Raw genomic sequence first — 14,109 nt, 5'->3', positions numbered from 1 at the left:
GAAAGTAGATACACCGAAATAGATATATTGCAATTCGGCACATGGGCAGTAGTCCACATATAAGGACTCACTTGCAGAAGGCTAGCCGGTGCACGCATCCATAGTGTAATTGAACTGTGTATATGTCAGTGCTTGCAAGAAAACTCTGTGGTTGTGAACCCATCAGAAAAGCCAATCAAACCAAAAACTTGCAGTAATCCTTTGTTCCTTCGCCAGCCAGGGGCAATCAGTTTTCGTGAGTCTCGAGAAAAGAAACATAGGCATGGCAGCATCCTTCGTATACAGCAGGATCATTTGTATATACCAGTGCCAACTTGTGAACAGATGTAATCACGCCCCTGTGAGCAATAAACAAGCGGGCATGTAACAGTGACCCTTTGAAAGATTACAAACCAGATAGACATAAGTTTTTACAAGCGTAACAAATGGAAACAGCCGTGAGATAAAACCAGATTAATAGCTGCATGCGAACACACATACAGATGTGCAAGTGATCGCTGACCCACTAGTGCAAAGCAGCCATGGAATGAACATGAGGAGACTATGGAGCGAAAAAAAATGTATTGTGTCCACACAGGTTGGCCGCACTTACTTGGTGACAGAGCGTACGAAAATTGGTGCGTCTTTAAAACATACAGATGGTGGCATGAGTATATGGCATCGACCATTCTGGACTTGTTCATGGTGCCGTATATTTAAGTCTTTGACCATCAAAGGGCTAAAAAAGGAGGAGCCGCATGTTAGAATTGGGTAACTACTGTAATCAGACATTGTGAGCTACAGTCATTGCTCAGAAATCCTCCTTGAGGTGGCCGCAAATTGATGTTTTTTTTTGACGGGAGATTACATGTGTTCATTGCATTCACTGTCCCATAAGCTGCACCAAAACAGACGCTGCCACTAGGTGGGTCACTATTGGGTCGCCATAGGTGTTAGGCATATGCATGGGGACTGGTCATGTTCTAATTATCCGACAAAGGCCAATTTTCAGCGTCTACTGGGATGGGACCCTTGGTCGCAATCGAAATAACCGAAAAGTCAAATTAACGGAAGTCTACTATATATCGCATCTTCTTCCAACTGCATGCACTCAGTGATTTTTCTCATTCCTACATTTTGTGCCCTCCTCCGGCCTGCAGGAGCGTCTGCAAGAAATGCACATCCGGCAGCAGGAGGAAGATGTGCTGGTCCAACGCAACTTGGAACAGAAGATGGCTGTCATCAAGGATGCTGCGATTAGGCAGGATGAGCCCCTTGATGACTCCAAGCTGGTTAGTTTATATTTTATTTCGGCGTCACTTGTACTATTCTCCATCTTAACACAGACTTGCATTGATGTCAAAGGAAATGCTGTGCATATTAAGCAGCACTTCTTTTTGTTCTTCCATTTCTGCTGTATTCACTGTATTCACGCAGTCACTGCATTTGAGTCATATTTTGGTGCTCTGCAAATAATGTTTGATACCTCACTGTAAAAATTATCTTTCTGGGACACCTGAATGTATCGCAGCTATTAGGCTTACTAACCTGGTCATCACTAACAGAGTCCAACTGTCCCCAAGTGTTGTTGAATGATATCATTGTTAAGATGCTGGGGCATCTTTTTGTCAGTATAGAGCTAGCCTAATGCAACATATGTACCATTTAGTCTGAGGAGCTATGTGGTTGCTTTAAGCTATTATCGGTCACCTTGCTTTTTTTCTAGATCATGCAGAACTTTAGCAAATTTGACAGCGATGTTACACAACAGCTGTTGAAACTGAACACCTGACACCACAGTTCATGAAAGACTTTTTGAAACCCTATGGTCATTAGTTCTCCTTTCCATTATTTATCTGCTTTCTAACGTTTTGTACCTACCCTATACATATTATAGTCAACTACCTTGGAATAATTGCCAGATTTCAAAGTAAGACAGTAAGATTGTGAACTGTGATACTAAATTAGTCTGCTGCTTGCAAAAGCTCTCCACGGAGGCATGTCTTCACAAGAATAGTGTGACTAAAGCAGTCCTCTTTCTTTCCTTCAAGGTTGATGTCATATTTGACTTTTTGCCTCGGTCAGACTCTGTCAACGACCAGGTGGCACCGTCAGCATTCAAGGTAAGAGCAGTCCTCAATCCAGCCTTTCTGTCGTTTACATTCATAGTCCTTGTGACATGTGACATTCTCTACATTGTTTCTTGCACCCTATGTTGAACATATTACCCACAGTACAGAAATTAGCAAATACACTCGAACCTCGTTGTGACGAAGATGCAGGGGGAGCGGAAATTACTTCGTTATAGTCATTATTGCTATTTACTGCAATGTATGCCCAATGGGGTGCCCAGTTGTAAACATGATAATAAGAAAATGGCATTGCGGCCCACGGGGCCACTACATGGCCAACGCATGTGATGAAATTTGAATAACAGAACAAAAGAATCTACGGCATGTGCAACATGCGACTTCTTGGCACCTTACATGACAGCCTTGAGACAGCTGCCTTCTGTTCCATTGTGATATCTTTCGTTTCCGTTTTCCACCTGGCTCATCGCGGTTGAGCAGCGCGCAGCACACAACATAGCGCTCCACTGTGTGATTGAGGGGCCCAGGGAACTTGGCTCGGCTGGCTCGTAGTCTCCGAGATTGCACCGGTGGCAATGCGATCTAAGAAGCCACATGCAGCCACTAGCCCACTTTGCGTACCGTAAAGAGAAGTGAAGGGAGAAGTTGGGCGTGACTCCCGAAATTGCAACGGGGGAGATATAGGCCAGGTCTGGCTGCAGCTGCCTGCATGGCATGCCGTAGAGAAAAAGAGAAGTGAATGCACTAATCCTTCGCACCGCCGCGCTTAGCTGCGCAGCATGCCGTGGCTTGCGCAGGATTCTGCGTGACCCCTGAGATTGCTCCGGGGAAATCTTGGGAGGCGACGGCCAGCTGCGCCGCACAGCAGAAGTGAATGTACCAATCTTTCGCAAAGTCGCACATAGCCTCGTGGCGTGGCATAGCTCGTGTAGTCAGGCACACGCAAGAGAGAGGTGTCAGTGCAGGAGTGCGATAGCGAGCCATAGCTTGTGTGCAGCTACCCACGGTGGCGAGAAAGACCAGTGTTGCTCTACGGCGTATTCAGAATGGGGACGCGGGAGTTTTTAACTGCCACCCCGAATGAGTGCGGAATGTTGCATAAAGCGATGTATTCGGCATGCAATGGTCAGACATTTTTGGGTTTTGGAGACGAATCTAGTTCGTTATATCTTTTGGCAGAACAATGAGGTTTTAAATACGTGGATCTCTATGGAAATTTCAAGGTGAATTTCATTTACTTTATTACATTCATTATTTCATTATATCTCATTTTGTTATAACGAGGTTCAAGAAGTGTACTTTATTATTTATTCACTATTCGTATATTGTTAGAAAATAGTTATATCATGGTGTCAATGTCAATAAAGAACATCATAGGAAAACACTAAATGATCTTATGCTGTAATCTATCAAAACAGTGTTTGTGTTTTTTTTTACAGGAGACTGTTGATTATTAAGGGAGTAAATGAAGGACACACTTTGTTTTCCTTGTAGTTTCAGATGTGTAATCTACCAGTATGGCCTGACCTAATATTTTGCTTTAGTGCTGCCCTTAACAAAAAGTGGTCCTTGTATAAAGGCTTGAGTTCACCATATTCAGAGTTGCAGGTGGCCAGCAACAAGATAACTTGAATGTTGTTGCTCTGGCCTTAATCTATGCTGTTTTAATACGCTTCAAAGCCAATTACTGTACCCTGTATTCTATTATTATTTCTCATATTTCTAGAGCTCAGTCAGCCTTTTTTTCACTTCACATAACACTGCACAATATTGGCCTGGTTGGTATACCATTGCCAAACTTCTAACACCCAAGGAAAAAAAAAAGAACACATAAAAGGCGTAAGGCAAACAAACCTCAATCAGTGGGAAGTTAGCGCTTGTGTTTGTCTCATGTCTTCTGTGTCTGTTTTTTTCTTGTGCACTAGATGTTTATCCATTTGACATAACTCTGCTTTGCTTCACATTGTACCATCTAAGGTTATTTGGCCATATTCTTTGTTGAGTGCCGCTCTCAGTTTCACATCATCATGTACAAATGAGCTGTCAACAGAAATGACAAAAGAGCAACCTCACATTGCCAGATTTTGCGTCTAAAGCAAAAAGCATTGACAGAAGCTCGTCTGTCACAAGAGGTGCATCAATTAGAGGAAGTGGAGGCAGCCATGCGTGGAATGGGGCCTGGCGAGGGAAATGGAATGTTTGTTCGTTCTTGCATAGCTGCTTTAGACACGCGAGGGACCCAGGTCGGCGCTTCCTCATTGTTTACTGTGTGGCACAATCGGTGGTGCAACAAGCTTGCCTCATGGCCAGCACCGCAGGGTTTGCCCTGTATTCGTATATGTGCGTTAATGCTGGTGGCACTTATGCTGAGCGCCTGGTGAAAGTGAGGCGGTTGTGCGTGCAAAAGTGCAGATGTGGTGGTGAAGTGTGGTTTGGTGAGAAGGTCTACTTGTGGACTCGTTGTGGTGGTTCCAAAGCACGCAGCACGCTGGTGAGTTTGGGTTAGAACTTTTGTTTTTAAGCATAGGTGGGCAGTGCTAAGGTGTGAATGGCAATTGGCTGAGCCAGGTCGCCATAAGAAATGGTGGATACAGTGCTTGGTGCCTTTAGCTTTGCATATCAAGCTTAAGCTGCTGTATTTTTCGTACATTTTCTTTGCACTTAATGGGACGCACATGTCTGATGAGAACAAACTTTGTACTTCATTCACTTCTTTTCATACACTAACCAGTTCTCTCCATCTGAAGAAATTTATGCAATGAAACTGATGCTAAGAACTACAGTTCATTCAACACGTGAAGTGAACGGAGTTGTACTATGCTCTCTTCTGGCAAGCATGAATCCACACATATCTTAGCCAAGCATAGATATGCAAGTGTTTGTAGCAACAATACACCATCCGAGAAGCACAGAAGAGTTCAGCGATTGTCCCTAGCTTGATCAATGCATGCGATACGATCACAAACACAGAGACAAAAATTGTAATATCTCCTATGATCCTATCACTGGCCCACAATGTCTGTTGCAGTTTCCAAGCATAGTTCACTGTCCCTGGCCAGGGGGTATAGGCTGCTTTCGTGTGCAATTTATGGACTTCTTGAGATGAAGCATAGCTACAACGTACCTCACCGAAACTGAACTCTGGATAATGAACTCTGGCTAAATATCTCTGCCTAATGTGCTTATTCGTTTTGCTTTTATTAAGAGTTCTAATTTATTCTGTTGCACTGTGTACAAATTGTTAGTTGTGTTGTTTTTCATATAGAAGTTGTAGCAGTCTTGCACAAAGTCTTGCAGCAACAGTTAAATGCATTATATCATCAATGAGATTGCACTGCTTGCACTGAAATTGCACTGCTTTGCACGATATATTACTTATAAAAAATGTTCGCAGTGGCGTGAACAACCTTGTTTTTAAGAACCACGGCTTCTCTTTCCAACCTTGTCTTTTCACTTCCTTATGCTTTGATCTCTTAGGTAACTTCTTTCACCGTGGTGTTGGTTTATACTTCTTTCACTTTGAATACCAGCTACGGTGCCCTTGTTCCTACGAACCTTTGTTTATTTTATCGTTGTCTTGACGAAAAGATTATCATTATCAGGTTAGTACTACAGCAACGCCTTACGATGGAAACCTACATCAGCAACATATGCCACCACCGTGAATGCAACTGGGAAGTCTGTAGCTATACTAGATGTACCTGTAGAACAAGCATGACATTGAAACTGCTGAGTTCTTGTTTTCTTTGTGGAGGACTTGTTAGGTAGGGCATATACCATTTATGTCATGATCATGTCTGAAACCATGTCTGAAATATTGGCATGATGAGTACATCCCATTAACCTCAATGCTTGTTTACACCTGCATTTTTAAATACAATGTGAGCCCATTTTTCACTTGACTTCATTGCTCCTCTGCCGGATCAGTCGTCTGGTTTTACAAATTAAACTTCAGCCAATTGTTTTGAAGAATATATACATTTTCATGTATTAAACGGACAATAAAGATAAAAATAATTTGAGCTTTAGTATTCACTTAGCTGTATGGAATACAAAAAGCCACTCTTACCATCTGAGAAGGATTGATAAACCAGAAAAGACAAAAATTATAGGGTCTCTTAAGATCTCTCTTAAGAGGTGCACAGCGAATGCCTCCTCTTTCTCTTTGCCTCTTGTCTTTCTCTTCTTTTAGTCATTACTTCTCACAACTAAGCATATATAGTCATTTGTAATCAATTGTGGTCATTACAAGTTGTTGTTAGACATGTTGGTCATATTACATTTATTAGTAGTCATTATAAGTCATTTCAGTAATTATTACTCATTACTGCTCACTACTAAGCATTTTTTAGTCATTTCTAATGACTTGTAGTCATTACAAGTTGTTAGACATATTGGTCATTTTGCAGTCATTACTATAGTCATTACAAGTCATTTCAGTCATTATTAGTCATTACTGCTCACTACTAAGCATTTCTAGTCACAATTGTGGTCATTACAAGCCATCGTTAGACATGTTGGTCATATCATAATCATCAGTAGTCATTACGAGTCATTAGTGCTCACTAGTAAGCATTTTTAGTCATTTGTAATAAATTGTGGTCATTACAAGCCATTGTTAGAGACATATTGGTCATTTCGTACTAATTTGTGGCCATTATAAGTCATTAATAGGCATTACTACTCATTACTAGACATTTCTTGTCTTTTCAGAGTCATTAGTTGTCATTATTACTTATTAGTAGTCATTATTAACCTCTACCAATCTCTATTATAATGTTATCATTCACTAACTGTCACTATCAACCATTTTTCATTTTTGAATCTGTCTTTAACCTGTCTTCATATGGTGTGATGACGCTTTGATGGACACTTTGGCGGTCAGGTCTGCTGACACAAACTTCACCATGAGCCTAGGCTTTTGCCTTGAAAACTTAAGATGGTTGGCACCGCCACCTTGAGGTTCCCGTGCCAGAGAACTGTGACGTCACGTATTTTTACAGTGTCTACTCAGGCCTAGTTGATTTTGTATTGATAAAGATGGACTATGTTGCATTCTAAAGGAGCCAAAGACTGAACTAGGCATGTTTTGAAAATTTCTACTGTGCCAAAATGGCGTAAATGTGATAAAATACTTTAAAATCAGTGACATCATAGATAGCAACGAACCACCACTGGGGCTTCGTTGCGAAATTCAAGAACACAAGGTTGACCATTTATTTTCTCTTCTTGTAGTGAACTTCTTGCCACGAAATTAGTGAAAACAGTTTTGAAGGAATTCTCTATCAGTCTAAACTGGTTCAGTGTTTCTCTTTAGTGTCTCTTAATTAACTCGGTCAAGAAGCACGTGCTGTTGACCCACTAAATTATTGACATGCACACACTATCTGTGCAGGACCTGGAGGCTTCTCGAGTCAATGCCATCAATGGGGGAGAGGTGGAGGGCTCCATTCCAGCAGTGCCCGAAGACAAGGATGACCTCAGTGAGTACAAGTTCCAGAAGTTTGCGGCCACTTACTTCCAAGGGAGCGCCAGCCACCAGTACCAGCGAAAGCCTCTCAAGAATTCTCTGCTTCCCCTGCAGACACAGGGCGACACCATGGTGAGCATTTTGGAGATGCTATTTTCATTGCCTACTAAAATCTTTGTGTTTTATAATGGTAGGACAGTTCCACCACTACTGTTGATATACCTGCCAGCTAAAGCTCAAAGCTGGCAGGTAACTGGTAAGTCTGTCTTATGACATTCTATTAGTACAAATATTTTCAGTGATTTGAACTAATATGTAACTAAAAGCTGCACCAGGATGACTGAAGTTCCTTGTGCTTCCTTTGGTCTGCATTAAAATCTTATTTACCCACATAATTTAGTTTGAATGAAGCCTTTAGTTTTGTTCTCATGTTCAGAGGGATAAACGGACTGGGAAATATTTATTGTAGTTTATGGCCTGCAGTAGCACCCTAGCATGGTAGGCTCAATGTAGAGATTCAATCAGATCAGTCCAGTGCTAGAGGATTGTTACTTTTGTGGCAACACTCCACTTCGAATTGGCTTAATTTTGAGTAGTGGTAACACCATGACATGATCAAGAAAGGATTAACTCTGCATATATGTGCAAGGTGCGTTAGGATAGTAAGGTTGGCTTATGTGTGGAAGAGGATGAGTGATTAATGAAGTGTATGTGTGAAAATTTAAGAGAAGCCAGTAACGCACCTAAATTCGCTACTATTTGTTTGATGCATCTTGTGCTTTGGAGCTGCTCGTGATCACTCGATTGACACGCATCATGCATAATAAATGTTGCATTAACTGCCAGAGCCATATTTTCTTTCATTGTTTTATGCAAAACTCGCAAATGCTCACAATCAGTTTTGGGCCGCACGAAATTCGCAGCTTTTGTAGCTTGCATTGCCCTTCCAGGATACAATTCTTAGCTGTCATACAATTGTTAGCTATCATACAATGGTTAGCTGCGTACTTCTCAAGGTCAAGAATTCCATGATACTGGTACGGAGCAGCCACCAAAGTGTGGCTGCATTGGACAGGAGGAAGACATGTCCCCTATTGATTTAGGGTTGCCATCTTAGGCACTGTAGGTCTACGTGTAAATTTAATTTAAGTAGACTTGTGCATCAGCTACACGTAACATAATTTGGTAGAGGTGGATTTTCCCCATATACGCCACGGAGCTTCTTTGCAGTCGCAACGCCAACAATGCAACTTTGGCTCCTACTCGTGGCACATCATGTACGCAAACCTCTCCGCAGTGTTATTGCAATGTCAGCATGGAGATCGTTGCATTATATCTGATGCCAGCCAACTTCTATCACCTGCCGAATGCAATTACTCAATCACAGAGTGCGAGTGCGTTGCAACTGCCGTGTAGGCAGTTGCAATGTTTTGTTCATACTTGTATGGACACCCCTTCTGTGTCATCACTGATAACCACACTCCCTGCTGGCTATCCTGACTCAAGGACCCCATGGGGCATGTCGCTCGCTGGGCTTTAGGCCTGCAAGAATACGCCTTCTCCGTCGTATATAACATGGGTCACTTGCACCAGGATGCCGATTGTTTGTCCCGCTACCCCGTGGAACAAACAGCAGATGCAGCTGCCACCGCTTCCGTTTTCTCTGTGTCCCAGTTGCTTGAAATCGGCAACGAGCAATGCCGTGATCCTTCATTATGAGCCCTCATCGACCAGCTGGAATCAACGCCTGGTGACACCTTTCTCCGGATGTTTCTCCTCAAGGAGGGGACATTATATAGCCGTAATTTCGATCCCCACGGCCCTGAACTTCTACTCATCATCCCATTCCACCTGCGTTCAACTGTCCTCCTCCAACTTCACGACACTCCCTTGGGCGTCTTGCGCACATACGACCGGGTACATCGTCACTTCTTTTGTCCAGGTCTTGCTCGCTCTATGTGGCATTACGTTGCTATTTGTGAGCCTTGTCAGTGCCAGAAGAAGCCCTTCGCCCTTTCAGCTGGATGTCTCCAGCCAACCAATGTCCTACCCAAACCCTTTTTCAGAGTTGGTCTAGACGTTCTTGGGCCGTTTCCTCTGTCGGCTTCTGGAAATAAATAGGTCGCCATCGCTCCTGATTACGCCATGGAGTACAGCATCACAACAGCCCTACCGACAAGTTGCGCTACTGACATAGATGACTTTCTACTCTAAGACAGCATTTTAACGCACGATGCTCCATGCCAACTACTAATACTAACTGACTAGGGCCATAGCTTTCTCTCAGAAGATGTTGAAGGCATCCTCTGCTCCTGTCTGCTCGACAAAGCACAAATTCAGCACGTCCTGCCGCTCGCAGACAAACGGTCTCATGGAGCACCTCAACCGGACCATCACCGACATGCTTTCAAAGTATGTCGTGGCCAACCACCGCGACTAGGATCTTAATTTACCATATGTGATATTCGCATATAATTTATCTTGTTATGACACCGCCGACTATTCACCATTCTGTCTATTATACAGCTGAGAATTTGCTTTGCCCTTGGACACCTTGCTGCCTTCGGCCACAAGTTCTGCCATTGAATACGCCCGCGACGCGATCGCATGCGCCGACCACGCATGGCAGCTTGCCCACACCCATCTAGAGGCCTCACAGGAGCATCAGCGACACCTGTATGATTGCCACCATCGCTACATGCACTTTTCTCCGGCTTCTCTGGTGCTTCTCTGGTCACCCATCCGCCGTGTGGGTCATCCCGAAAAGCTGCTGTCACGTTACATTGATCCATACCATGTGGTTTGACAAGTGACCGATGTCGCATATGAAATCATACTCACTGAAAACTCCGTGTCGTCGTCAGCTGCACTTTTCACCATGGATGTGTAGCTTAAGCACTGGAACGGTACTTCTACTGCTGAGGGTGATGATATAGAACATCTGCCTCAGTGTGGCTGTACTGAAGAGGAGGAAGATGACGTGTCCCATATTGGTTTAGGGATGCTGTCTTGGCCACTGTAAGTCTACGCGTAAATACATTGTCAATAGACTTGTGCATCAGCTACACGTAACAGTACGGTTCCATTAAGTGTGGATGTGTAAAGTGCTGTAGTATCTCCTTCAGGGGATACTAACTGTTGAGGCTAAACAGGTTGTTCATAAAGCCTAACATATGAACACTGATATCACTGATATTTTTTTGAAAGATTTGTGACTTGCAAAAGTGATGCCATCATAATTGCTGTTGGCTTTTGGCGTGAGGTTTATGTGTCATGCCTCTTTACTGATGTTTTTTCCAAGTACTGATATAGTCCTAAACACATCTTGCACCTGGCCTTCCACCTCCATAGTCAGCGTCTCTATTTCTTTCTTTATTTACTAGGGTACTTATTTACAATGGTGTGATATGTCTTGTCGCTTATAATACTGTTGCACTATTGTCAATATATAAAATTTTTACTGCAAGCCGACCCACACAGAAGCAGATATTGCCACGTTGGGGCACTAAAATCTCGAAATATTTCTGATAATTTGCGCTATGGAGGAGGAGTAACCAAAAGCAGTGTTCTATCTGTTGAGCAAGTTGTATTGCAGTTGTATTGGCTGCAGGTCATGTACCTTGCACCTCACTTCCAAAATTACTTGTGGCTTTCTTTTTTTTCTTTTGCTCCTTTTTTACGAAAATGGTGCAACTCTTTTTCAGGCTGCCTTGGCACTGTGGATCACAATTCTACGATTCATGGGCGACCTACCAGAACCTAAGTTCCACACAATGGACAGGGTGCGTTTCTTGCTCTACTTGATGTCATTGCACCTGCGTTTCTTGCTCTTTTTGTAACGATTTTTCTTAATGAAGAGTTTCTGCTGTTCAATGCAGGACAACTCATCCGTCATGAGTAAAGTCACTGCCACCTTGGGTCGCAACTTCATCAAGACCAAGGACTTCCGTGAAGCACAGTTGATGGGTGTTGACACCGTAAGAATGCTATCATTTTTTTCTTCTGACTGGAAGGCAATGCTGCAATGCCACAGCTTGTTTCATAGATATGCAATAGGAGACAACATACATTAGTTTTGCTAGCACAAGATATTACTTTGTCCTTTTGTGCCTGTAATGAATACTCGGAAAGCTGCATTGTGTATTTGTATGCGCCCGAGATGTGGCAGAAAATACAGTGAAAACTGACCAGCCTCTGTTGGAAAAAAGAATTCTACATCAGCGGCACTTAACACTTTTTCAGAAGGCCATGCAAGCACTGCTGCGCTTGCTGAGATCCACCGGCCTGTGTGAATGCCTCTAATTGGAAAGCCCTTCTGTTTTGTTTCTTTATTCTCTTTCTCTCTCTAGTGCATTGCCCTCTTTCTAAACCCTATTCTCCCATCCCATTGCAGGGTAGCAGACAGGAAGCTTGTACCTGGTTAATTTCATTGCCTTTCCTCTCTCTCTCTCTCTCTCTACAGTAAAACCACATTATAACGAAATGTGTTATAACAATTGAATGAATATAACAAGATAATCATAATTCCTATTCAAATTTTTATTAGAAACCCATGTATTTAAAACCTTATTTTAATGAAGCAAAATTGTCCTGTAAATAGGTATAACAAACCTTCTTTTAGTTCATAATGAAGATTTACTGACTGTATTGTACTGATTAGGCTTAAGTCTATCAGTATGCTTCTCATGCTTCTCATGCTTCTCATCATTTGGTTTCTCATCACTTCTCATCACTCATCTGATGCAACAGTTCATAACTCATGCGAGCTGTTGGCTTCCTTGTAACATGCCAGACTGGTCCTGCTTCCGCCTTGCCACTGTACTCTACCAATGCCGCAACTCTCACTCACCTGCACTCTTTAGAGCCATGTTCTATTATGCTGATATAGAAAGCAAACAGCAGATTGCTTGGCTCGCGGTACATAAAAAGGAAAGGATGCTTTGGCTAGTCACAGCCACTATAAACTGTGCATGGGTAGTCAGAGGGTTTTTCATGCCCTAGACTTACATTTTGTATCGATACATTTCATTTTTCATTCTTTTTACCCCCCCACCATTGGGCCATGAGGATGCCACTGCGCTGTTAACTCCAGGATCAGCCACTCGGCAAAATGAAGGAAAGAATGGAAGAAGGAAGGAATCATCACAAGATGCTACTTCCACTCTCATGTTCTCAGCAATCCCCCAGCTTATCAGCATTTCATGAACGTGCCAACAGAGCACCACAACTTTCCGACTCTGTGCACTAACAAAATCAATTGTTCTGCTGCTACTGGACACCTGATGATGACGATGATCTTTTTAGAGAAAGCATTCATCTTGCCGTTGAAGTTGCACAAAAAAGCAATTTTTTGGTGTCCTTCGGCAATGCGTTGCAGGCTCTTGCACTTTTGCGTCAGCTTCAAATGACCAAGCAGTAGCTCACCACAAACCCGTAATGGATATAATGAAGCAATTTCAGCTCCCCCTTGAACTTTATTATAGCGAGGATTTACTGTAGTAAGTGCACAGCCATCCTCAAACTTGACTAAAATATGGCTTTAGTGCTTTTCGTTTTCTTCTACAGATATAGGCGCAGTTGTATAGTGACAGGCTCTTAGAAGAGCTACCTTTGTCTACTTTCTTCGCAAAAACACTTTTGTTTGTTTTTTATATAGCATGCATGTGCAAAGTAAAGGTGCCAGAATCGTGGTATGCATGTCCAGGTCAAGTCTAGCTGTGGCTGTTTAGCACAGGTGATATTGAGAGCCTTTGCAGCATTATTGCGGGGGGTTTATTGTAAACAGTGAGTTGTTGATGCTGAAGCAGCCAAGTGAAGATAAAAGGTATATTAAGTGATGGAGAGTGTGAAATCTTGAGAAAGGCAATAGAAACAACCTTGTAAGAAAGTTCCTGTTGGTTCTGTTTCTCTCTTTTTTTTAAAGGACTCTTACACCAAGCAGAAGTCTCGTAGCATCCGCAACAAGCTGGTGTCGCTGACCCTCAAGCGCAAGAACAAGATCACGGAAGATGTGAGGCGCCACCTTCAGGAAGAGGAGCTGGCAGCCGACAACTACAGCCACTGGCTTGAGAGTCGACCCACCTCCAATCTGGAGAAACTGCACTTCATCATTGGCCATGGCATTCTGCGAGAGGAGCTCAGGTTCGCTGTTGCAGTTGTATACAATGATTCACTCGTATTATTTTGTACAAATATTTCTCTATGTGAGCTGGCTACGGTGGACATGTTCTAGTAGTGGCAGTATGCAGATTCTCCTTTGTATGAAGATTTTAGTACGTGTGAAAGAAAGTTAAAGAACCCTGGATGGTGAAAATTGTCTGCAGTTTTTTGTTATGGCATCATTTACAGTCCAAATGTAGCTTTGGGATGTAACATCCTGTTAATAATTTTATTTCTGTGTATGATTATTGCATACAGAAGATATGCATACCTAATTATCTTTTCTTATTTGTTGCGTTTGCTTAGCAGCATCAGTTGCTTGCTGTAGCCCTAACCGTAGAGGCAATGAGACATTTGCGAATCCTCTGTGGAATGTGTTCAGCATTAATATTGTAATGCTATTATGCCATT

At 42.7% G+C, this 14,109-nt stretch overlaps 1 protein-coding gene across 2 annotated transcripts in view; it reads left to right on the top strand.

Annotated features, from left to right (window-relative positions):
• ck (myosin-VIIa ck) overlaps window positions 1–14,109 on the top strand; it is a 173,514-nt gene that overhangs the window by 121,248 nt on the left and 38,157 nt on the right. For both annotated transcript variants that reach the window (XM_065429765.1, XM_065429764.1), the window contains exons 20-25: window positions 1,140–1,271; window positions 2,031–2,102; window positions 7,465–7,671; window positions 11,244–11,321; window positions 11,418–11,516; window positions 13,463–13,680. In XM_065429765.1, the coding sequence (XP_065285837.1) occupies window positions 1,140–1,271; window positions 2,031–2,102; window positions 7,465–7,671; window positions 11,244–11,321; window positions 11,418–11,516; window positions 13,463–13,680 (806 nt within the window). The remainder of the gene's footprint in view (window positions 1–1,139; window positions 1,272–2,030; window positions 2,103–7,464; window positions 7,672–11,243; window positions 11,322–11,417; window positions 11,517–13,462; window positions 13,681–14,109) is intronic.

Source organism: Dermacentor albipictus, chromosome 1 (genome assembly GCF_038994185.2).
Source record: "Dermacentor albipictus isolate Rhodes 1998 colony chromosome 1, USDA_Dalb.pri_finalv2, whole genome shotgun sequence".
Classification (NCBI taxonomy): domain Eukaryota; kingdom Metazoa; phylum Arthropoda; class Arachnida; order Ixodida; family Ixodidae; genus Dermacentor; species Dermacentor albipictus.
The sequence above is the reverse complement of the archived record's forward strand: the minus strand, read 5'-3'. Positions and strand labels throughout refer to the sequence as shown.